General features: G+C 49.1%; 2 protein-coding genes across 20 annotated transcripts in view; one reads left to right on the top strand and one right to left on the bottom strand.

The window, feature by feature from the left end:
• Positions 1-6,516, top strand: part of LOC125628606 (uncharacterized) — a 175,796-nt gene extending 169,280 nt beyond the window's left edge. For 8 of the 12 annotated variants that reach the window (XM_075123905.1, XM_075123906.1, XM_075123907.1 and 5 more), the window contains one exon: positions 81-6,516. In XM_075123905.1, coding sequence (XP_074980006.1) covers positions 81-2,173 — 2,093 coding nt within the window. In that variant the 3' untranslated portion in view covers positions 2,174-6,516. Of the gene's footprint in view, positions 1-41 lie in introns of all 12 variants that reach the window. The other 4 variants (XM_075123899.1, XM_075123903.1, XM_075123908.1 and 1 more) reach the window with 1 other exon arrangement.
• Positions 6,517-19,631: 13,115 nt separating this feature from the next.
• Positions 19,632-26,121, bottom strand: part of LOC125628628 (uncharacterized) — a 33,670-nt gene continuing 27,180 nt past the window's right edge. For 4 of the 8 annotated variants that reach the window (XM_048833832.2, XM_048833831.2, XM_075123961.1 and 1 more), the window contains exon 4: positions 19,632-26,020. In XM_048833832.2, the coding sequence (XP_048689789.2) occupies positions 24,495-26,020 (1,526 nt within the window). In that variant the 3' untranslated portion in view covers positions 19,632-24,494. The remainder of the gene's footprint in view (positions 26,021-26,121) is intronic. The other 4 variants (XM_048833833.2, XM_075123962.1, XM_048833834.2 and 1 more) reach the window with 1 other exon arrangement.

Below are 26,121 nucleotides of genomic sequence, written 5' to 3' on the forward strand. Positions count from 1 at the left end.
TTCCATTCCTCTGTCTGAGATTTCCTTTCTTTCCGGTGCAGGGAGTGACCTATATCTGGATTCCCTCTGTCTCCCATCAGGTGATGGGAGGGTGAGTGAGAATGAGGAGGAGACACCCCAGCAGGAAGGTGCTGAGCAAGTAGAACCCCATGGGATGTTATCAGGAAGATCCAAAGGGAATGTTTCCGGGAGTTGTGCACTCTCAGTAAAAGCAAAAGCCTGTGGGACTGAGCAGATGCCAGAGGAAAACTTCAGTAGCCACTCAGACCTTATTACACGCGACAGAATCAACTTGGAAGAGACACGCTACGCATGCCATGAGTGTGGGAAAAGCTTCAGTCGCAGCTTAGACCTTCTCACACATTGGAGAACCCACACAGGAGAGAAACCGTACACGTGCTCTGAGTGTGGGAAAAGCTTCAATCGGAGCTCACAGCTTATCACACATAGGCGAATCCACACAGGTGAGAAACCTTATGAATGCTCTGAGTGTGGGAAACGCTTGATTGATAGTTCAACCCTCATGTCACATCAGCAAATCCACACAGGAGAGACACCCCACACATGCTCTGAGTGTGGGAAAAGCTTCAGTCGGAGCTCTCACCTTATCACACATCGTAGAATCCACACAGGAGAGACGCCCTACACATGCTCTGAGTGCGGGAAAAGCTTCAATCAGAGCTCGACCCTGAGCACACATAGGAGAATCCACACAGGTGAGAAACCGTATGGATGCTCTGAGTGTGAGAAAAGCTTCAGGCATAGCTCAGCCCTCATCTCGCATCAGAGAATCCACACAGGAGAGACTCCCTACACATGCTCTGAGTGTGGGAAAAGCTTCAGTCACAGTTCTGCCCTAATCACACATCAGAGAATCCACACAGGAGAGACGCCCTACACATGCTCTGAGTGCGGGAAAAGCTTCAATCAGAGCTCTAACCTGAGCACACATAGGAGAATCCACACAGGTGAGAAACCGTATGGATGCTCTGAGTGTGAGAAAAGCTTCAGGCATAGCTCAGCCCTCATCTCGCATCAGAGAATCCACACAGGAGAGACTCCCTACACATGCTCTGAGTGCGGGAAAAGCTTCAATCACAGTTCTGCCCTAATCACACATCAGAGAATCCACACAGGAGAGAGGCCCTACACATGCTCTGAGTGCGGGAAAAGCTTCAATCAGAGCTCTACCCTAATCACACATCAGCGACTCCACACAGGAGAGGCACCCTACACATGCTCTGAGTGCGGGAAAGGCTTTAATCGGAGCTCTGCCCTTACCACACATCAGAGAATCCACACGGGTGAGAAACCTTATGGGTGCTCTGAGTGTGGGAAACGCTTCATCGATAATTCAACCCTCATCTCACATCAGCGGATCCACACAGGAGAGACACCCTACACATGCTCTGAATGTGGGAAAAGCTTCAATCAGCGCTCAAACCTTACCACACATCGGAGAATGCACACGGGTGAGAAACCTTATGGATGCTCTGAGTGTGGGGAACGCTTCATTCGTCGTTCAGCCCTTATCTTACATCAGAGAATCCACACAGGAAAGACACCCCACACATGCTCTGAGTGTGGGAAAAGCTTTAGTGGGCACTCAGCCCTTATCACACATCGTAGAATCCACACAGGAGAGAAACCCTACACATGCTCTGAGTGCGGGAAAAGCTTCAATCAGAGCTCACACCTTATCAGACACCAGAGAATCCACACAAGGGAGACGCCCTACACATGCTCTGAGTGCGGGAAACGCTTCAATCAGCGCTCACACCTTATCACACATAGGAGACTCCACATGAGTGAGCAACCTTATGGATGCTCTGAGTGTGGGAAACGCTTCGTTGATAATTCAGCCCTCACCTCACATCAGCAGATCCACAGAGGAGAGATGCCCTACACGTGCTCTGAGTGTGGGAAACGCTTCAGTCACAGTGGGAGTCTTGTCAGACATCAGCGAATCCACACAGGAGAGACGTCCTTCACATGCTCTGAGTGTGGGAAAAGCTTCAGTCAGAATGGAAGTCTGATCAGACATCAGCGAATCCACACAGGGGAGAAACCCTTTACGTGTTCTGAGTGCGGGAAAAGCTTCAGTGATAGCTCAAGCCTTATTAGACATCAGAAAATCCACATGAGAGAGCACTGTAATAAATGCTGTGACTAGGGCTGGCCAAAGATATCTTTTAACCTTATTGTCCCACCACACCATTCTCCAGCAACCCACCTTGTCCCAGTGACCAGTCAGCTGGGCGATGTTTTAAATGTAACGAGCTGGGGCATGTAAAGGCCAACTGCCCCAAGTACTCCAACGGATTACAGTTCATTGCACAAGGGTCACACCAATGGTCCTCAGGCCCAGATGCCTCCCAGATACCCTCAAAGTGAAGGGAAACTGTGAGTGTGGGCAGGAAGAAGGTTATTGTGTGGAGGGACGCTGGAGCACAGGTGTCAGCTATCCACTAATCCTTAGTGGACCCCAAATTCATCAACCCAGAGGCCCAAGTGACGATTCAACCCTTCAAGTCAAACTCTTTTGACTTGTCTACAGCCAAGTTGCCTCTCCAGTACAATGGCTGGTCAGGAATGTGGACTTTTGCAGTCCATGATGATTATCCCATTTCCATGCTGCTGGGGGAAGACTTGGCCCACCATGTGAAGCTAGTCAAGAGGCTAACCCGCACCCAGGCTAAGCAAGCCTTCACACGTAGCTCTGTTCCTGAACCTTCTACAAGGGCCCAGTCTGTGTTGTCAGAGATACAGACTGAGGTGGTGGAACCGGACCCCATGCCGACGTCTGCGACAGCAGCAGTGGATCCAGTCACAGAGACCCAGCCAGAGCCAGGCCCAGAACTGGAACCAGAACCGTTGCTAGCACTGAATCCAGCGCTTGCAACCCCATCTGCAACCCCAACACCAGAGGGCCCCACCGAGCCCGCCCTGGCAGCAGCCGATAAACCTATGCAAGAGGCTCAGCCGGAGTCTGAACCCCAACCTGGTGCACCAGCAGAGAGCGGTTCACAGTCAACGGAAACAGCCCCATCACCTGCATCTCTTCCCGAGGGACCAAGCCCAGGTCCACAATCCAGTGAGGAACTGATGTCTCCAGCATCAAGGGAACAATTCCAAGCCAAGCAGGAAGCAGATGAAAGCCTCCAGAGAGCTTGGATGGTGGCACAGAGCAATGCACCACCTTTCAGCTCTCCTAATCGATCCCGGTTTGTTATAGAAAAAGGACTTTTATACAAGGAAACTCTTTCTGGTGGGCACCAGGAGGACTGGCATCCTCGAGACAGTTGGTAGTTCCAACTAAGTACCTGGTAAAGCTTTTGAGCTTAGCACATGATCATCCTAGTGGCCATGCTGGGGTGAACAGGACCAAAGACCATTTGGGGAAGTCATTCTACTGGGACAGAATGGGCAAGGACGTTTCTACTTATGTACGGTCTTGTGAGGTGTGCTGAAGAGTGGGAAAACCCCAAGACCAGGTCAAAGCCCCTCTCTAGCCACTCCCCATCTTTGAGGTTCCCTTTCAGCGAGTAGCTGTGGATATTCTGGGTCCTTTTCCAAAAGAGACACCCAGAGGAAAGCAGTACATACGGACTTTAATGGATTTTGCCACCCAATGGCCGGAAGCAGTAGCTCTAAGCAACACCAGGGCTAAAAGTGTGTGCCTGGCATTAACAGACATTTTTGCCAGGGTAGGTTTGCTCTCCAACATCCTTACAGATTCGGTAACTAATTTCCTGGCAGGGACCATGAAAAGCCTTTGGGAAGCTCATGGGGTGAATCACTTGGTTGGCACCCCTTACCACCATCAAACAAATGGCCTGATGGAGAAGTTTAATGGAACTTTGGGGGCCATGGTACGTAAATTCATAAATGAGCACTCCAATGATTAGGACCTAGTGGTGCAGCAGTTTTTCTTTGCCTACAGAGCTGTACCATACTCAGTTTAGGGTTTTCACCATTTGAACTTGTGTATGGCCATGAGGTTAAGAGGCCATTATAGTTGGCAAAGCAGCAATGGGAGGGGTTTATGCCTTCTCCAGGAACTAACATTCTGGACTTTGTAAACAACCTACAAAACACCCTCCGAACCTCTTTAGCCCTTGCTAGAGAAAACCTAACAGATGCTCAGGAAGAGCAAAAAGCCTGGTATGATAAACATGCCAGAGAGCGTTTCTTCAAAGTAGGGGACCAGGTCATGGTCTTGAAGGTGCTCCAGGCCCATAAGATGGAATCATCATGGGAAGGGCCATTCATGGTCCAAGAGTGCCTGGGAGCTGTGCACTATCTCATAGCACCCCCAAAACCTAAAGCCTAAGGTGTACCATGTTAATTCTCTAAAGCCCTTTTATTCCAGAGAATTAAAGGTTTGTCGTGTTGCAGCCCAGGAGGAGGTGATGCTGAGTGGCCTGAAGGTGTCTACTAGGAAGGAAAAAGTGACGGTGGTATGGAAGAAGTGAACCTCTCCATGACCCTTGGACATATGCAGCGACAGCAGATCAAGGAGCTGTGCACTATCTTTGCATTGATGTTCTCAGCCACCCCAGGATGGACCGAATGGGCATACCACTCCATTGACACAGGTAACGCTCACCCAATTAGAGCCCAACCTTACTGGGTGTCTCCTCAAGCCAAAACTGCTATAAAAAGGGAGATCCAGGACGTGTTACAGATGGGTAAAATCTGCCCCTCTAACAGTGCATGGGCATCTCCAGTCGTTCTAGTTCCGAAACCAGATGGGGAGATACACTTTTGCATGGACTACCATAAGCTAAATGCTGTAAGTCGCGCAGACAACTATCCAGTGCCACGCACAGATGAACTATTAGAGAAACTGGGACGGGCCCAGTTCATCTCTACCTTAGACTCCAAGGGGTACTGGCAAGTACCTCTGGATGAATTCGCCAAGGAAAGGTCAGGCTTCATCACCCATGTAAGGCTGTATGAATTTAATGTGCTTCCTTTTGGGCTGTGAAATGCATCTGCCACTTTTCAAAAACTTGTAGATAGTCTCCTAGCAGGATTAGGAGAATCTGCAGTCACCTACCTTGATGATGTGGCTATCTTTTCTGATTCATGGGCAGAACACCTGGAGCATCTGCAAAAAGTCTTTGAGCGCATAAGGGAGGCAGGACTAACCATTAAGGCTAAAAAGTGTCAAATAGGCCTAAACAGAGTGACTTACCTTGGACACCAGGTGGGTCAAGGAACTGTCAACCCCCTACAGGCCAAAGTGGATGCTGTCCAAAAGTGGCCTGTCCCAAAGTCAAAGAAACAGGTCCAATCCTTCTTAGGCTTGGCCGGATATTACAGGAGATTTGTACCGCACTACAGCCTAATCGCCGCCCCACTGACAGACCTAACCAAAAAGAAACAGCCAAATGCAGTTCAGTGGACTGAAGAGTGTCAGAAGGCCTTTAACCAGCTTAAAGCAACACTCATGTCTGACCCTGTGCTAAGGGCCCCAGACTTTGACAAACCATTCCTAGTAACCACAGATGCGTCCGAGCGTGGTGTGGGAGCAGCTTTAATGAAGGAAGGACCAGATCAAGAATTCCATCCTGTCGTTTTTCTCAGCAAAAAACTGTCTGATAGAGGAAGCCATTGGTCAATCAGCGAAAAGGAATGTTACGCCATTGTGTAAACACTGGAAAAACTACGCCCATACGTTTGGGGATGGTGTTTCCACCTGCAAACCGACCATGCTGCGCTGAAGTGGCTTAATACCATCAAGGACAATAACAAAAAACTTCTTCGGTGGAGTTTAGCTCTCCAAGATTTTGATTTTGAAATACAACACGTTTCAGGAGCTTTTAACAAAGTGGCTGATGCACTCTCCCATGAAAGTTTCCCAGAATCAACTGGTTAAAATCATCCTTGAAATGTGGAAAATATTGTAAATTTTTTTTATATAATCAGTAGTATATCTAGAGATGCATGTGTCTTATTAACTGTTTTCTCCTAGAGCTCCAGGAAGAAATCACAGCTAATGTGGTACAGGCTGTCCAGCACCGTCTGTGATTTGGGTGGCGCATCATAACCATACAGCTAAGGGTAGCCTAGAATTCCTCCTTACCTGTAAGGGGTTAATAACCTGGTTGGCACCTGACCAAAAGGACCAATGAGGAAAGAAGATACTTTCAAATCTTGGGAGGGGAGGCTTTGTTTTTTGTGTTCTCTTGGGAAGCAGAGAAGCATCAGGTCAGAAAACTCCTTTTCCTATAAACCATCCTAAACGTCTCTCATATTAAACAAAATTGTAAGTAAAAGCCAGGCAAGGCGTGTTAGATTATCTTTTGTTCTGTTTGTGAATTTTCCCTATGCTAAGAGGAAGGTTTATTCCTGTTTTTTTTTGTAACTTTAAAGTTTTGCTTAGATGGGAATCGTCTCTTGTTTTAAATCTTATTACCCTGTAAAATTATCTTCCGTCCTGATTTTACAGAGGTGTTTCTTTTACTTTTTTTTTCCTTTATAATAAAAGTTCTGTTTTTAAGAATCTGATTGGGGTTTTTAGTGTCCTGGTCTGTGCTCACCTTGTTTACTCTCAAGCCTCCCCAGGAAAGGGGGTGAAGGGCTTTGGGGGATATTTTGGGGAAACAGGAACTCCAAGTGGGCCTTTTCCTAAATCTTTGTCTAACTCACTTGGTGTGGTGGCAGCGATACCTTTCCAAGGTCAAGGAAGAATTTGTGCCTTGGGGAAGTTTTTAACCTAAGCTGGTAGAAATAAGCTTAGGGGGTCTTTCATGTGGGTCCCCACATCTGTACCCTAGAGTTCAGAGTGAGGATGAAACCCTGACACCATGCACTTGGCTCCCAAAGCAGTTGTGGCCCAGGCCCTGCAGGAGGTCGCTCCTGAAGATATCTCCTTCCTAATCAGGTGCATATTGCCTATTATTTGGGAAATAGAATCCCTATCTAGGTAGAGATGGGAAAAATGGAAGTGACATTTCTGTTCAGCTCACCTCTGGGAGATGCTGCAAATGTGTAGAAAATGAAATCCATGTTGAATGTGATAGAGCTGCAGAAAGACACCTATTGTTAATAGATACCTGACATTTGGTGTCTTACAGAGATTGTAAGCTGCACCTGCATTTAGTCCCTAATTTAAATCTGTGCCCCCAGATTAAAGAAATAAAAAGGCGTATTTGGGGCATTTATACCTCACTATCGCTACTGATATGTTGTGTGGTTGGTGAAGAATTCTACACCAGAGAAGTGTAAAATTACTCCAAGGAAGGTCAAAGATTTGACAAGAGCTTGGGTAGAAATTGCAGGTACTGGTGGTTGATTTTTACCCCAGAGATGGAAGCTATGGTGACCTGTGGCCCAGGTAAACTATTTTTTAGAACACTGCACCCTAGTTAAGTGGCATTGATCACACTCCTAAAGGATGCCATGATTAAATTGGGCACAACTCTCTTTTGCCATTTGGATCCAAAGTTTCATGAAGCAATGAGAGAATCATAGAAGATTAAGGTTGGAAGAGACCTCAAGAGGTCATCTAGTCCAACCCCCTGCTCAAAGCAGGACCAACACCAAATAAATCATCCCAGCCAGGGCTTTGTCAAGCCAGGCCTTAAAAACCTCTAAGGACGGAGATTCCATCACCTCCCTAGGTAACCCATTCCAGTGCTTCACCACCCTCCTAGTAAAATAGTGTTTCCTAACATCCAACCTAGACCTCCCCCACTGCAACTTGAGACCATTGCTCCTTGTTCTGTCATCTGCCACCACTGAGAACAGCCAAGCTCCATCCTCTTTGGAACCCCCCTTCAGGCAGTTGAAGGCAGCTATCAAATCCCCCCTCACTCTTCTCATTTGCAGACTAAATAATCCCAGTTCCCTCAGCCTCTCCTCGTAAATCATGTGCCCCAGCCCCCTAATCATTGTAATTGCCCTCTGCTGGACTCTCTCCAATTTGTTTATATCCTTTCTGTAGTGGGGGACCCAAAACTGGACACAGTACCCCAGATGTGGCTTCGACAGTGCCGAATAGAGGGGAATAATCACTTCCCTCGATCTGCTGGCAATGCTCCTATTAATGCAGCTCAATATACCGTTAGCTTTCTTGGCAACAAGGGCACATTGCTGACTCATATCCATCTTCTCATCCACTATAATCCCCAGGTCGTTTTCTGCAGAACTGCTGCTTAGCCAGTCGGACCACAGCGTGTAGTGGTTAATGGGATTCTTCCATCCTAGGTGCAGGACTCTGCACTTGGCCATCTAGAATTTAATCAGATTTCTTTTGGCCCAATACTCCAATTTGTCTAGGTCACTCTGGACCCTATCCCTACCCTCCAGTGTATCTATCTCTCCCCCCAGCTTAGTGTCATCTGCGAACTTGCTGAGGGTGCAATCTATCCCATCATCCAGATCATTAAGAAATATATTGAACAAAACCAGCCCCAGGACCTACCCCTGGGGCACTCCGCTTGATACTGGCTGCCAACTAGACATTGAGACATTAATCACTACCCGTTGAGCCTGACAATCTAGCCAGCTTTCTGTCCACCTTATAGTCCATTCATCCAATCCATACTTTTTTAATTTGCTGGCAAGAATACTGTGAGAGACCGTATCAAAAGCTTTTCTAAAGTAAAGATATCTCACATCCACTGCTTTCCCCAATATCCACAGAGCCAGTTATCTCCTCATAGAAGACAATCAGGTTGGTCAGGCATTCTTGGTGAATCCATGTTGACTGTTCCTGATCACCTTCCTCTCCTCTAAGTGCTTCCAAATGGTTTCCTTGAGGACCTGCTCCATGATTTTTCCAGGGACTGAGGTGAGGCTGACCGGTCTGTGGTTCCCTGGGTTCTCCTCCTTCCCTTCTTTAAAGATGGGCACTATATATGCCTTTTTCCAATCATCCAGGACCTCCCCGATCACCACAAGTCTTCAAAGATAATGGCCAATGGCCCTGCAATCACATCAGCCAATTCCCTCAGCATCCTGAGATGCATTAGATCTGGACCCAGGGACTTGTGCATGTCCAGCGTTTCTAAATAGTCCTTAAGCTGCTCTTTCACCACTGAGGGCTGCTCACCTCCTCCCCATACTGTGCTGCCCTGGACAGCAGTGTGGGAGCTAACTTTGTCTGTGAAGACCAAGGCAAAAAAAGCATTGAGTACTTCAGCTTTTTCCACATCATCTGTCTCTAGGTTGCCTCCCGCATTCAGTAAGGATCCCGCACTTTCCCTGACCTTTTTCTTGTTGCTAACCTGCCTGTAGAAACCCCTCGTTACCCTTCTCATCCGTTGGTAGCTGCAGCTCCAGTTGTGTTTTGGCCTTCCTGATTACACCCCTGCATGCTCGAGCAATATCTTTATACTCCTCCCTAGCCTTCTGAATAATTTTCCACTTCTTGTAAGCTTACTTTTTGTGTTTAAGCTCACCGAAGATTTCACTGTTAAGCCAAGCTGGTCGCCTGCCATATTTGCTATTCTTTCTGCACATGGGATGGTTTATTCCTGTGCCCTTAATAAGGCTTCTTTAAAATACAGCCCAATTTCCTGGACACCTTTCCCCCTTATCTTAGCTGCCCGGGGATCCTGCTCATCAGTTCCCTAAGAGAATCAAAGTCTGGTTTTCTGAAGTCCAGGGTCCGTATTTTGCTACTCTCCTTTCTTTCTTTTGTGAGGATCCTGAACTCAACTATCTCATAGTTACTGCTGCCCAGGTTGCCACCCACTTCTACTTCCCGTACCAATTCTTCCCTGTTTGTAAGCAGCAGGTCAAGAGGAGAACGGCTCCTGGTTGGTTCCTCCAGTAGTTGCACCAGGAAGTTGTCCCCAACACTCTCCAAAAACTGCCTGGATTGTCTGTGCACCGCTGTATTGCTCTCCCAGCAGATGTCAGGGTGATTGAAGTCCTCCAGGAAAACCAGGGCCTGTGATCTGGAAACTTCTGTTAGTTGTCCGAATAAAGCCTCATCTACCTCATGCTCCTGGTCTGGTAGTCTATAGCACACACCCACCACGACATCACCCTTGTTGCTCTCACTTCTAAAATTAACCCAAAGACTCTCAGCAGGCTTTTATCCAGTTTCATACTGCTCTTTTACATACATACCTCTCTGGAAACTGGCAATCTTCTGATATCTTCCATAATGAACACAGCCTGTGGAAAATGTGGGCACAGGAATGATTATAAGGCCCCCCTACAGTTCTGTCTCTCCCCAAGAGTCACGCGCCCAGTTTACAGTACTGTTCTGGAACAGTGATTTCCCCTGCCCCTGCTGTTACCATTTTGGGGGTCTTGTGGCTCATGTGTGCTTGCCTGGGTTAGCCAGTTAGTGACAGGTGTGTGAATAGTGGCTGTGTTTTAAATCTCTGCCTCAGTGGTCTCTGTTGCAATTAATACTGCTTCTGTAAAATGTTGCATTTTGGCTTCACAGATACGCCCTCGGGATCCCAGCCTCCCTCTTTGTTATCTCCGGCTGAACGTCTATGCAGAATTAGAAAGTGGCCAAGAAGAACTAAAGAGAACTTTCTGCATAATGTCATGATGCACTCCGCAGTTGAAAAACAAGAATTGAAGGAGTTGCCGGACAGTGAGAAGAGAGACCGAAAGGAGAATGTGCTGTGCCGGAATGAAGCCCACGGCGCCGCTGTTAAATGTTCTGAAGTGCCAAGTAGACACGCTCCAGGCGCTACTAGGACTGCAAACCAAGCAGCTCCGCTCCCGCCCTCTCCTGCAGCCACTGTTGCAAAACGCTTTCCCATGCAGCCCCCCAGGCACCGCCAACACACTCTTAGCAACCTCCAGCTCCAGTCTGTACTCGCTGCATTCCACTCCTGCCCCATCCCAGTCCAGCCCTGCAATCTCCCAGTACCCACTGCACTCAACATCCATCCCTCTGCAGTTTATTTCTGCTGAAGTACAGTACCCAGTGCACTGTACTCAAAAGGATAAGGTTGCATATTGTATGTGGACATACACAAATCTTTAGTGGTCCCAGGACCCCACCTCATCATGGGACCCTCCCTTCCTCCAACCCGCACACTGCTGATGGGTTTTTTTTTTTTGTCTTTCTCCTCCAGTGCTTGTTTTTATATAAAAGAATAGTTTTGGTTTGAAAGCAAACAGAACCCTGCAAAGCAACAGACAATATTCTTAAACCTTCAGAGTGCATTGTCTGTATGAATCACAATCCCCTCCTAGCATTACAAGCACTGCACTCCCATGCATAACAACAATTAGTGGCTTTCAGCTTCAAATTGCTGCCTCAAGCCATCCCTGATCCTTATGGCCCTGCGCTGTGCTACTATAATAGCCCTGGTCTCTGGTTGTTCAAATTTAGCCTCCAGGTGCTGAGCCTCAGCGGTCCAGCCCTGAGTGAAGCTTTCACCCTTCCCTTCACAAATATTATGGACCGTACAGCACGTGACTATAAGCATAGTAATATTGTCATCAGCCATGTCCAGCCTCCCATATAGGCAGCGCCAGCGGGCCTTTAAACAGCCTAAAGGGCACTCAACAGTCATTCTGCACTTGCTCAGCCTGTTGTTGAAATGCTTCTTGCTGCTGTCAAAGTGCCCCACGTACGGCTTCATAAGCCACGGCATTAAAGGATATGCGGGGTCTCCCAGGATCACAATAGGCATTTCGACTTTGCCTACCTTGATCTTCTGATCCAGGAAGAAAGTCCTGCTTGCAGCTTCCTGAGCAGGCCAGTGTTCCAAAAGATGCCTGCATCATGCACCTTTCCAGACCAGCCTGCGTTAACGTCCGTGAAATGTGCACTGTGATCCACAAGCTCCTGGAGAACCATAGAGAAATACCCCTTGCGATTAATGTACTCAGTTGTTAGGTGGTCTGGTGCCAGAATTGAAATATGTTTGCCATCTATAGCCCCTCTGCAGTTAGGGAAGCCTATTTGTGCAAAGCCATCCACAATGTCACGCACGTTGCCCAGAGTCACGGTCTTTCAGAGCAGGATGCAATTAATGGCCCTGCACACTTCCATCAACATGTGTCCAATGGTCGACTTTCCCACTCCAAACTTATTAGAAACCGATTGGTAGCAGTGTGGAGTGGCCAGCTTCCACAGTGCAATTACCACATGCTTCTCCAACGGCAGAGCAGCTCTCAATCTCGTGTCTTTGCACCACAGGTTTGGGGTGAGCTCATCACATAGTCCCATGAATGTGGCTTTCCTCATCTGAAAGCTCTGGAGCCACTGCTCGTCATCCCAGATGTGCATGATGATGTGATCCCACCCCTCAGTGCTTGTTTCCCGAGCCCGAAAGCGGCATTCCACTGTGGTCAGCACCTCCGTTAATGCCACAAGCAATCTCGTGTCGTAGCTACTATGTGAGATCAATGTTGAACTCCTCTTGCCTTTGTAGTTTAAGGAATAACTCCACTGCCACTCGTGACGTGTAGCATATTGGTCAACAGTGCGGGATCCATTGCTGCAGCATGGAGAGGCAGAGTGTGCAGTACACCAACCATTGAAAGATGGCGCCAAATGTGGACGGAAGCACAGGGATTGTTGGGATGCGAAGCAATGCATCACAGGGCATTGGGACAGGGCCCAGGATGCCCTGCGACCCCCTATGCCTTCTCACAACTCTTAGCGGCAGAAAAGGAAGCGATGCTCAGTGCAATAGCTGCCTAGAGTGCACCGCTCTGAACACCTCTGCAAGTGCCACAAGTGTGAACACGCTATTGTGCAGGCAGCTGACAGTGTGAACACACAATAGCAGTTTCCCTTCAGTGCTCTTTGAGCAGCACTGTAACTCCCAGCTCTGTAAGTCTGCCCGTGTAGACGTAGCCTCAGAGAGACTGATTGCCAGGATCCCAGCACTGATCCCCTCTGGGGAATGAAGCACAACGTCGACAGGCTATGCAGCCTTCACTCGTCTCCCTGTACCTGAAAAGCCTGCTAGCCCAACGTGCTGGACCATCTATTGCATTACCTGGTTCCTAAACTGCAGCTACGGTTCCTACTCCAGGTGAATCCAAAGACCGAGAGGTGCAGATCCAGCCCCTTATAATCCTAGAAACATTTTGTTCCTTTTTCTATTTTTTAGTCTCTATTTCTTTTTAAGAACTTGGAGACCTCCCAGTCCTTCTATTAGGGGGTGTGTGTGTGTGTGTGTGTGTGTGTGTGTGTGTGTGTGTGCGCGCCCCTGAAATCTACAAAGGGAAGATGCTAGGAAGAATAGTTCCCAAAATCTTCATAGCCTTAAAACTCTGCCCTATGAAATGACTGAATGCGTGCTCCTCACCTATGGAAGCATTGCAAGGAATTGAGCTGTCTGATATGCATTGTTCAGCGAGAGCTGTTTGAACTTCTTTTACTAATGTCTCTCTACGGTCTGTATGTGTTTTGGGGTGAGAGGGCAAGGAGAAGTAGTAGCTACAGAATAGTGAAATCTAAGGAGAAAACTAATTAGCTTTGAGGTTGTAGGCTAAAAGTAAGCAATAATTTGGTTTTGGTATTGAAATATTCATCTGGCTAAATCTGGGTTGCATTGCCTGGGTAAAAATCTCTGATTGGGGTTTCGGCATCACTAAATATGCACCTGCCTCCTTGGGTGGCTCTTTTAGGATTTATAAGTGTTGACTTTCTGCTGTATTAATCTGATGGTTTGACTAAATGCCAATGTAATATCCTTGTTAACTCATTGATTTATTGATTTGACCTGAACTTTATCACTGTATTGTTTAACCCTTAGCTGAGTGGTGTCCACAGTCATTTAGCCTTAGTGATGGGTGCTTTAGGATTTATTTGTTCATGTTAAGAAAACATGTAACTGGGATATCGAGTCATTTCTTTCAATAAGTAACAGGAGCTGGAACTTGTATTTGTATATTTCCCTTTACTTCACTCTCCATTTTCTTCATTTCATACTCTTCTAAGTTAAGGAATGTGCAGCAACAAAAACGGACACAAACCTGTTGCTGCCCCATTCTGTGCCCATCCAGCAGGAGTATAGAAGAAACATCTCCTGGAGAAAGGATTGTAACACTGGACTGTAAATACAGACGCGTATTCCGAAGGTTTGCTGTTTTCTCAAATTGTGGCATAAGGATGACACCTACAGCTGCTTGTAATCATGACTGGCAGGAAGGAGACACCTATGTGCATTGCCTTGGGAGGCAGGGAGATCTGGGAGACCCTGGACACTGGGGGATATTTACCCAGAGCTCAGGAACAATCTACTCAGGGGCGATGCAATAGAAAAGAGCTGGGCACTGCTTTCCCCACTTATTTCTCCTTATCCCCTTTTGGTCTCTCTCTCCTCTTTCCCCTTCTTCCCGTTCCCCCCCCCCCACCCTCTGGCAGGGAGACTTGGTCACTTCCCTGCTCCTAGGGGCGCTCGCTCCCCTGTAGCTGGATTGGCCCCTGTGAGTGCTAATAGGAGCGAGAGCCTGGTTGTGGGACAGTCCCTGCAGCGGCTCTGGGACACACAGAGGCAGGAGGAGGAGCAGAGATGGGGCTACTTCCCACGTCAGAAAGTCCCTGGCCTGGTGAGTGCGGCAGCTGCAGCCTGGGTTGGGCTTGAAGGAGGCAGGAAGGGGCCCGGGGAGTGGGGGGCTGGTAGGAAGGAGGGCAGGAAAAGAGTCGTGGGGCAGATCCCAGAAGCAGGGCTCTGTACGGTACGAGACACTACCGGTGCCGCTGGCTCCAGTGTGAGCTGGGAGCCCGGGCTGAGCTCCAGGCTGCTCCTGCGGCCCCAGTGGGGCTGGTCCAGGGACAGGCTTTCACTGAAGCACTTTCTGTGCCCATCTGGGGTGGGGACTTTCTCCAGCTGGACCCAGTCCCAGGCTCTGCTGCCCCTGGCCGGGAGCTGCAGGCACCAGGGGCCAGAGAGACCCCAGGGCCAGCACTGGGCGGGCAGGACAGAGACTCCGCACAAAGGCTCCGGGAGCAGCAGGTCTCACAGCCCCTTTGGATCTGCTCCCGGGCGGGGAACGTGCCTGGGCGGGGCCTGGACAGTGATGGAGCCACTGCCCGCACGTGGCCTCAGGTGTCGTGTGAGAAACTGCCCCCTGTAGGAATTTGGTACTGAGGGTGCACTGAGCATCCTCACATGAACTGAGCATGCTCAGTAACATCTGCTGAAGCCACTTCCCTTCACCCTGCCCTGACTTGGAATCAGATTCTGCAGACTGCTATATACAGGGGTTCAAAGGGGGTAAATCAGAGGAGGGGGGGTAGCCAGAATCTGAGGAGGGGTGGAAATTGACTGGTCAGGGGGGTCAAACAGCTGGAGGCAGGGTTAGGAGAGGGGCTGAGGGGTAAAATCAGGGATCGGAGGGAAAGGAGCTGCCAGACGGCAACAGAGGATAAAACGCCAGTACAGGCAGGGGCAGAGTGGGTAAGAGCTACCTTGGTGGACTGAGACCCCAGTGTTTGCAAAAATAGGGTCGAGGCAGAGGGGCTTCTTAATTTCCCCTCCCACAAACAGCACCTCTCAGAGTGGGCTTCCCAGGGCTGGGTTCTTAAAGGCACAGGCATCCCAATGCTCATCACTGCAGCTCCTCTCTGTCTGATCTGATGTTACCTACTGAGATGCTGTAGGAGACTTGACTGCTGCAGTTTCCACGGTATACATCTGATGAAGTGAGCTGTAGCTCACGAAAGCTCATGCTCAAATAAATTGGTTAGTCTCTAAGGTGCCACAAGTACTCCTTTTCTTTTTGATTCAGTGAAATACTTTACAGAAACACAGAACCCCTTGTCAGTGTGTCTGACTGCATAAAGTCTCATAGCAGTTCACAAATTTGTCTTATCTGCTGCTGGGATTCCCTGAAATACTCTTATCACTTCATCATTTAGCTTTGTTATTGTGCAGATGCATATCATTCTGCTATTTCATTTCTATTTTACCAAGTACTCATTGTTATAGAGTGTAGGGCAGTCAGGGCCCTGCACCCCCCACTTCCTGCAATTCACCATGACTCTCAGCCAGACAGTAACACAGAAGGCTTATTAGATGACAGGAACACAGTCCAAAGCAGAGCTTGTAGGTACAGGAAACAGGACCCCTCCATCAGGTCCATCTTGGGGGGTGGGGAGCCCAGAGCCCGGGGCTGGGCTTCCCTCCATTTCCCCAGTCAGCTCCAAAACCGAAACCCCTTCCTGCTGCCTCACCCAGCCACCCCCCAGCTCTTCCGCCAGCCTTTGTCCAGTTTCCCAGGCAGAAGGTGTCACCTGGCCCCAACCCCCTCCTGGGCTCAGATTATATGCTCACGTATCATCCCTCAAGTGAAGTCACACCCTGATATCTCACCACCATCTAATATTAATACAGACAGTAATCTAGTGAAATTCCCATGTAACATCACCAGGCCAACACTCCCCACTCCCTGCTCCATCACATCTCTTCCCCCATTTGAGACTGAACTGAGTGGGGTCACTCTAACCAGTGACCTGGGGAAGTTCAGGCCCCCCTCTCTGGGACAACGCATCAGCTATCCTGTTGGCACTCCCCTTCACATGGACCACCTCCATATCATCATCCTGCAGGAGCAGGCTCCACCTCAGGAGCTTGGCGTTGGCTCCTTTCATCTGGTGTAGCCAGGTCAGGGGAGGGTGGTCGTTGTACATGGTGAAGTGTCGCCCAAATAGATATGGCTGGAGTTTCTTAAGGGCCCATACCATAGCCAGGTATTCCTTCTCTATAGCCATGTAGTTTTGCTCCCAAGGTAACAACTTCTTGCTCAAGTACACGTTGGGATGTCTCTCCCCCTTTTCATCAACCTGCATTAACACTGCCCCCCAGCCCTGTGTCTGAGGCATTGGTGAACACCATAAAAGGCTTGTCAAAGTCTGGGTTTACCAGAACTGGGCCACTGACCTGAGCCTCCTTCAATGCACAGAGAGCCTCCTGGCACTCCTCAGTCCAGACCACCTTGTCTGGCTTCCCCTTCTTGCATACCCAGTGATGGGGGTGGCTATTGAGCTAAAGTGTGGCACAAATCTTTGATAATACCCTGCCTTCCCAATAAAGGCTTGGACCTGCTTTTTGGTTTGGGGAGTGGTCAATCTCTGATCGCCTCCACCTTGGCTGGTTCTGGCTTTAGGCAGCCGCTCCTCACCCGGTGGCCCAGGTAAGATACTTTGGCCATCCCCACCTGGCACGTCTCAGCTTTTATGGTCAGCCCAGCCCCCTGGAGTCAGTCCAGCACTTGTCTAACTTGGGACACATGGTCCTCCCAGGTCTGGCTAAAGACACAGATATTGTCAATATACGCCACGGCAAAACTCTCCATCCCCCTCAGGAGCTGATCCACCAGGTGCTGGAAGGTGGCCGGCACTCCCTTGAGGCCGAAAGGCAGGGTCAGGAACTCAGAGCCCCAGACGGGTGCTAAAGGCCATTTTCAGCCTGGTATTTGCATCCAGTTGCACTTGCCAGTAGCCCTTTGTAAGATCCATGGTGGTAAGGTACCGGGCTCCTCCCAGCTTGTCAAGGAGCTCATCAGCCTGGACATGGGGTGGGCATCAGATATAGTGATGGCATTGAGCGTCCGATAGTCCACACAGAACCGGACTGACCTGTCCTTTTTGGGGACCAGCACCACAGGTGAGGCCCAAGGGCTGGCAGATGGCTGGATCACCCCCAAAGCCAGCATGTCCCACACCTCTCTTTCCAAGTCCTGAGTAGTTTTCCCTGTGACTCAGAAGGGGGAGCATCTTATAGGCGGGTGTGATCCTGTCTGCACCCGGTGGACAGTCTGATTAGTGAGTCCAGGCTGGTTGGAAAACAGCTGTTAGTACAAATGCAGCACCCCTCTGATCTCAGCTTGCTGGGCAGGGGTTAGTTGAGCAGAGAGGGGAATTGTTTCCAGGGAGGAGCGAGCTTCTGTCTCAGGGAATAGATCTACTAAGGGGTCATCTCCCTGCTCCTCCCACTGTCCACACACAGCCAACACCACAGTCCCCCTTTCATAATATGGCTTCATCATAACAACATGGTACACCTGGTGGCAGTGTGCCTGGTTAGACAGCTCCACCACATAGTTTACCTCATTTAGTTGCTTGACAAAGGTCTTCCCAGGTAGTTTGTAGTTTGTTTCTTCTCCTGGGGAACAGAACCATCACCTGGCCTTTGGTGGCATAGGCGCGGTCCCATGCCATGAGATCATACCAGACCTTCTGCTTCCTCTGGGCTTCCTTGGCCAAGCCCATGAGCTCAGCAAGTCTTTCTCGGAAGCTGAGGACATACTCCACCACTGATTCTCCATTGGGAGTGACCATCCCCTCCCATTAATCTCTCATCAGGTCCAGGGGCCCCCTTATCCTTCTTCCATATAACAGTTCAAAAGGCAAAAACCTGGTAGACTCCTGGGGCACTTCCCTGTACGCAAACAGCAGGTGAGGTAAGAACTTGTCCCAGTCCTGCGGGTGCTGGTTCATAAAGGTTTTCAGCATCATCTTTAGAGTTCCATTGAATCTCTCCCCCAGCCCATTGGATTGGGGGTGTTACGCTGAGGCCCAGATGTGCCGGATGTCACATTTCTCCCCCAAGCACCGGAACAGGGCTGACATGAAGTTGGATCCTTGGTCTGTCAAGATTTCGTTGGAGGACCCCATTTGGCTGAAAATTGTCAGCAGCGCATCTGCCACTGTGTCTGCTTTGATAGAAGACAAGGCCACTGCCTCAAGGTAGCAAAATCTACCACCCCCAGAATGTATTTCTTCCCCGACTGGGTCGTCTTGCTGAGAGGCCCCACGATGTCCATGGCCACCTTCTGGAAAGGCTCCTCTATGATGGGCAAAGGTCTCAAAGCCGCTTTCCCCTTGTCCCGGGCCTTCCCCACCCTCTGACAGGGGTCACAGGATCGGCAATACTGCCGGACCGTGGTAAAGACCCCGGGCCAGTAAAAGTTCTGTAGCAACCTCTGCCGGGTGCGCCGGATTCCCTGGTGCCCTGAGAGGGGGATGTCCTGGGCCAGGTACAGTAGTTTGCGGCGATACTTCTGGGGGACCACCAGCTGCCTCCGGATTCCCCACGCATCTTTAGAAACACAGGCCTGTACAGAAAGCTGCAAGCAGGGACTTTCTTTCCAGACCAGAGGGTGACCAGAGGGTGAAAATGCCAGTAGTGATCCTGGGAGACCCAGCCTAACCCTTGCTCTCGTGGCTCATGAAGCCGGCCACCGGCCACCTTCACAGCAGCAAGGAGAGCTTGACCAACAGGCTCAGTGGGTGTAGAATGACTGGTGAATGTGCCTGCGGCCATTTGAAAGGTCACTCGTGGTGTCTCCTCAGGAAGTTAGATCTCAGTGAGGGCAATATCCCCATAGTCATAACTGTCTGCTGTATGCTTCATATCTGTGAAGTAAAGGGGAAGAAGTTTTCTTAAGGGTGGAGCATGGAAGTTGAACAGCTGCCAGCTGATTTTGAGCAGCCAGATACCAGGTCTGTAAGAGGGGCTCAGCAGGGAGCTATTTGGATCAGGTAGGCTTTGAAGGAGCATTTTAACAGTGAGCCCCGGTAATGTGTGTTGCTGGCACTGGTTTTTTGTACCATGCTATGAACCTTGTAATGACTGTTCTGTGTGCACTGCTCTGACAATGCACATGCACCTATTGCTACTGTCTCCGAATGTTAGCAACAGTCACCGTGTGTTGGAGGACAATAAAGATTCATTCACTTTCCGTAAGTAGATTTTTATTCAACATCCATGCAAACGTAACTATGTAATGCTGAGGTAGACTTCAGTCCTATAGAGAAGAGTAGCTATAAAGGGGAAGGAAAAGGAAATTCACAAGCACATACACCAATGAGGCTCTCACAGCTGAATGTATTATGTGTAATCACCTGCGGGGTGGAGTGCCTGGTGTGACTCATTGGTGCCTGGGGCAGCCCTCACTGAAAATGCCAAGTTCAGGGCAGGCTGCAAAAGGGAGGGCAGATACTCTCAGAACTGGTGGTCAACACGGAAGTTAAACTCTTCAGTCACAAACTGTGCTTCTGATCCCCCCACACTGGTTATCAAGAAGCTAAAAAAAGAAACCACGCTGCCCCATTTATTGCATTCCAGTCAGTACCTAGCTCCAGTACAGTGAGAAGTTATTTTAAAACTCTGCTCACATATACACAATGACCTTCTGACCCCAAAGGGTCAGCCATGTTACCAGGTCAGTATTAGGTTGTATCTTACCCAAAATACCAAGCTGCCAGCTAATCCTTTAGCACCTAAAACTAAAGGTTTATAAGGAAAAAAGAAAGAACAAGAAGAGAGTTGTTGAATGATAAAACACTCAGATACATACAGAGACTTCAAAGTCCATATATCAGGTTCTCAGCAGCGTTGGTGAGTTTGCTGGCTTGAAAGTCCCTCTGAAACACATCCACAACTTGGATGAGTCATTCAGTCCTTTGTTCAGATCTTTGTTTGTAGAAAAGAGGAAGAAGCAGGAATGAAGACAAAATAGAGATGATGCAGCTGCCCTTTATATTCCTTTTGCCATGTGGCCTGTACTTCCTGTCCCAAACACAAGCTTCACAGCACATGGCATGGAAAAGGCTTACAGTTATGTCCATAAGCAGACCATGTGCCTTGCTGACTTGTAAGGTGTTAGTCCCTGGCTTTTTCAATGGGTTCATTGTACAGCTGATGACCGTTGATGGGCCATCAAACAGGCTAGGCAGTGCTGATGCCAATCTGTCTGGGGGTGTCACTCATATGCACAGCACAAGTTCAAAATACAGTTATAATCTACATATCTATAACTCACAATACAAAGGTGATACAAACATAAACAAGATCATCATATTTGGCAAATCATAACATTTTCACAAATACCTCACGTGGAATATCTGGTCAGATTCCTTGCAATTTTATAGTATTGGTGATAACAGTATCCTAAAGTTGGCTCTCCTAACAGCTGTGTGAGAGGAGGCCAGCTTCACCCATGAGCAAGATGGCATTTGAGTCGTTGATTGTGCAGCACCCAGAAGAATCAAGGGCCCCGATCCCAGAGGGAGGCTGAAGGAATTCTTGAGCACGTGCTGAGTAGCACCAGGGATGGATATTTTTAAAGAGAACAAAGTGGAAAAAACCCTCAACAACAGGAGCTCCTGTGGAGCTGCCGTGACCACCCCATGAGTCATCAGCAGAGCGGGAACTTTAGATCCACCACATAGGACATATCTGACAAATGACTGAATTTAATAAGCATTGCAGGGAGGGATTAGCCAGTGTTCCTGCAACATCAGTGTGTTTCGGGCAGATTTGCCACCGCCAGGGCCCTGGGCTGGGACCCAGTGGAGCAGGGAGGGCTTGGGTCCCCCTACTCTTTGAGTAGGCAGTCCACCAAACCTCCCTTATTGATTCTGGCCATTGGGCCTCACTTCCCTGCAGCTGAGGGGAGCCCTATTTATTCTGGCCATTGGGCCGCACTTCCCTGCAGCCCAGGGGAGCCCTATTGACTTTGTCCATTGGGCCGTGCAGCCCCAAGGCTAAGAGCAGTCATATAGACTTAAGTGCAGGGCTACCACACCCTTTGCCCCAACCCCCAGGGTGACGGGGCGTACTTGCTCTGCGACATGCAAGAATACTGTGCGTACCTCAGTTTCCCCTATGTGTTGCACAAGTATCTAGGTGGTGGAATATGGGTGTGTGATCTTTGCAGGGGCCCCCGGAGGGCAGGTGTGAGTGCTATCTAGCTGCCTGAGCCCCCTGGATACTCTGTATTCTGGCAACTGATAGCTGGAGCCCATCATGCCCAAGGAGCCAGCCGAAGGAGCTGGAGAACAAAGAGACAGTTGGAGGCCAGGTGACCAGTTTGGCTGGAAAAGAGACAAAGGATGGAGGAGGGGCAACAGGGCATGACTGAGGGTGGACTGCTAGAAGCTGGTCATTCTCCTGGCTTGGGATTCAGATGGAAGAGCCCAGGGCTCTGGATCCCGCACAAGATGGCCTTTGCTGTAACATCCTGCTTTCTGTGCTTACAAGATCCGTTCTACACTGTGTTCCAGATGACTAAAAAAAACCCTTCTGTTTTATAATGCTGGCTAAGAGTCACTGGTGACTGCGAAGGTGGGGAGCGTGGTCCCTTTGGGGGCAAGTAATCCTCCCACCAGGTGTCCTATTCAGGTAGACTCATTGCAGGGAGCTCATGGCATGGATCAGGGGTGCTGGACACTCTGAGGTCAGACCCAAGGAGACACAGAAGCTGAGGAGGCTTTCTCTAAAGAGTGTGCCCTGACGGATGTCACACTACACAAGGGTCCTGTCTGAACTTCATTCAGAGTGGTTCCAGAGCACCAAGCCAGGGCAGCCCATGACGCTCCCAGCCCCAAAGGGCCAGTCACATACCACAGGTCAATGGATACTCTTGATCTCACACCAACGACAATGCTGCAGCCAATTTTTCTCTCCTAGTAAACTAACTCAAGATTTATTAGCTAAGAAAAGGAAATGAGAGTTCCAGGTTAAAACAGGTAAAATACAGGTGAGACCAAGTTTGTAAGTCCAAAATGATAGCAGAGCTGTAGTCATTTGCCAGTGTCCAAAAGTCTCCAGCGATACCCAAAACAACTCTGGGGAATCTCTGTCTTGTATCTGGAATGCTTCCCTGTAAGTGGCCTAACAGCTCAGAGAGACGGGATCATTCCCAGGGTTCATTCTTATTCACTGATCTCCAGAAAGCAATCTGGCAAGTGCTCTCATCACAGCATGGCCTCTTCCTTTGTTGACTAACAGACTCAGGACATGTCTGCACTACAATCGTAAGTCAAACTAGGTGGCTAATGTCCACACTACCCTCCTTCTGTCGGTGGTGCACGTCCTCACCAGAGCACTTCCAGGGGGGAGATCCACACTCAGGGACCAGTCATCTGCTGTGCTCCCATGGGGAACTGAGAGCCCGGGGGGAGGGAGGGGGTGCAGGGCTCCCAGCTGGGAGTTTGAGTGGCCGCCAAAATTGGGAGCCTGGGTGTCAGCCTGGCTTGAAGCAGAGACCTGGCAGCAGCCTGGCTGGGGAGCCGGGCCTTCTTATCAATTTCATGGCACCAGCGGATGTAAGCCAAGAGCCGATGTAAGTAACACAGTGTCTACACTGATACTGCGTCACCCTAACTACGTAAACCCTATGCTTCTCATGGAGGTGAATTTATTACGTCAGTGTAATAGGACCTTTACATTGGCAGGAGCAAGGCTGTAGTGTGTACACTGACATAGTTAGGTCAACATAAGCTGTCTTACGATGACATAACTGTGTAGTGTGGACGAGGGCTAAGTTTGTAGATTTCCCAGTGTCAAACACAATGACCCATGCTTTGACGTCAACATGCTTCTTCATTTACCGCTCCAAGGCTCCAATCCCGATGCAAGAATAGTACCATTATGCATTCATTTGAGCATTCCAAGCAATCTTTCATTAGTTGAAATGAAGTTTACACATCAAGTATATTCTCATCCTAATACAAACACATGCTTTTGGTCAAGGGTTAACTAGGTATAGGGGCATAGATAATGTAAGGTTATAGCAATCAACAGGTTTATGGATAAGCAAGAACAATAACATTACATTTCCTCTGAAATATACCAACACAGAAGTGAATTGGCCTGATCACAGTACGATACCTTTTGACACTCCGTTGATTTCTCTTCACATGTGAGTGAATTAGGCTGCTGCCTTGGTCTGAGCTGGCAACCTGATAGCGTCCTTCTAGACTTCAAGTGTATTAGCCTCTGAGCGCTGAGGACACTGCATCGACATTCTGGGAGGTGGATAGGCAGAAAGTGAAGAAGATAAACTTAGAAGGTAACACAGCTGGGGCGATGCTGCAGGAGGGAATCCCTGCGAATCACCCATCCCCTTCAGGTGCCCCAGAGGCTGAAACCACACTTTCCCCCACCCTGCTTCTGCTCTTTGTTATATTTACGTGTAATTTAAATGAGGAAAAGGGTACAAAACGTCTTGAGCACACCCAAATCCAATGTGTGAACAACTGGGAATGAGACGATCTGTTCCAGAGGGTGAACTCTGTGGCTTTAACAGTCACTTTGCAGTGGGAGGAAGAGTATAAATGTGATGCTCCAGATTGGCTTTGACTAGGAGATGGAGGCTGGGTCAGGTCATAAGGAAATGAACTCGATAACCCTAGATATGGTCTATGTCATTACTGTAAGAATAGTTGGGCTTTTACATCAGGATAGCTAACGAGAGCTACCTAACTCCACAGAAAATCCTACTGGGGATGAAGCCTGGGTAGATTTTATGTTGATATAGCTAGACCCATATCTCCCACACCTTGAGCAGACTGACATGCCTGGCAGGAGGGCCACACATTCCCCTGAGTCATAGGACTATGGAGTTTTACAGAAAGGCCCATGAGATTCACCCCAAAGAAGGGCAAGCTGTAAAAAACAAAAATGGGAAACCACATGGGGTGCTGAGGGACCATGGTGAAGCAAATGGTGCAGGCAGCCTTAACGGTCTTGATGTCAGAATTAGGAAAAAGTATTAAAGGGGAAAAAATCATTTGTGAGCCCTGGATATGGTTTTTATGGTTTATCATTTCCCTTGTGGAATTTCTGATGCCTAGCAAGTTGTGAGCTCTCAGTAAAGCATTTCCCGCACTCGCTGCATTCATAGGGTCTCTCCCCACTGTGGATTCTCTGATGTCTAAGGGCTGAGTGCCAAGTGAAGGTTTTCCCACACTCGCTGCATTCGTAGGGCCTCTCCCCAGTGTGGATTCTCCCATGATTCATAAGGTGTGAGCGTTGAGAGAAGGTTTTCCCGCACTCAGTGCACTGATGGTGTTTCTCTCTTGTGTGGACGCGCTGATGTTTGGTAAGGGTTGAGTGCTCAGCGAAGCTTTTCCCACACTCACTGCATTCGTGGCAGCGTCTGCCGGCGTGGATTCTCTGATGTGTAATAAGGTGTGAACTCTCAGTGAAGCTTTTCCCGCACTGACCACATTCATAGGGCCGCTCCCCGGTGTGGATCCTCTGATGTTTAGTAAGGCTAGAGTGATCAGTGAACCTTTTCCCGCACTCACGGCATCCATAGGGTCTCTCTCCCGTGTGGATTCTCTGATGTTTAGTAAGGTACGAGCTCTGGCTGAACCGCTTCCCGCACTCACCGCATTCGTAGGGCTTCTCTCCTGTGTGGATTCGCTGGTGTGTGATAAGGTGTGAGCTCTCAGTAAAGCTTTTCCTACACTCGCAGCATTCATAGGGCCTTTCCCCCGCATGGATTTTCTGGTGTCTAATATGAGCTGAGCGCTGAGCAAAGGTTTCCCCACACTCACTGCATTCATAGGGTCTCTCCCCTGTGTGGATACTCTGATGTGTAGTAAGGGCTGAGCGCCAAGTAAAGGTTTTCCCACACTCACGGCATTCATAGGGTCTCTCCCCTGTGTGGATTCTTTGATGTGTAATAAGGTCTGAGCTCCGAGTGAAGCTTTTCCCACACTCGCTGCATTCATAGGGTCTCTCCCCAGTGTGGATCCTCTGATGTTTAGTAAGGGCTGAGCGCTGAGCGAAGGTTTTCCCACACACAGAGCATACGTAGGGCCGCTCCCCTGTGTGGATCCTCTGATGTGTAATAAGGTCTGAGTTCCGAGTGAAGCTTTTCCTGCACTCACTGCATTCGTAGGGTCTCTCCCGGGTGTGGATTCTCTCATGTCTAATGAGGTGAGAACTCTGAGTGAAGGTTTTCCCGCACTCACTGCATTCATAGGGTCTCTCTCCCGTATGGATTCTCTTATGATTACTAAGGCCTGAGCGTCCTCGGAAGTTTTTCCCACACTCAGTGCATGTGTTTTTTCCCTCTTCTGTGAGGTTTGTGTGCTGTCCTGTGGTTCCCCTGAGGTCTTTGTGAGTTGCCTGACAAGTAATGGATTTACCCTCTTTCTCCCCTGGCTGGCTCTCTGGCCTGTGCTGACTCTCATACAGTTTTCCTTCCTCAAGACGTCTGGACACATTCCCTTTGGATCTCTGCAATAACATCCTGTGCGGTTCCCCTTGCTCAGCATCCGTCTGCTGAAGATTCTGACCCTCCTTCTCACTCACCATCTCATCACCTGCTGGGACAGACAGAGAAACCACAAACAGGAATGGAAAATGGGAGAGATGTGCTGGAGAGATGGGGAAGAATCAGGAACTGAATTACCTAAACTTTTTTCCC

The sequence above is a fragment of the Caretta caretta genome, chromosome 28 (genome assembly GCF_965140235.1).
Source record: "Caretta caretta isolate rCarCar2 chromosome 28, rCarCar1.hap1, whole genome shotgun sequence".
NCBI classification, from domain to species: Eukaryota; Metazoa; Chordata; order Testudines; family Cheloniidae; genus Caretta; species Caretta caretta.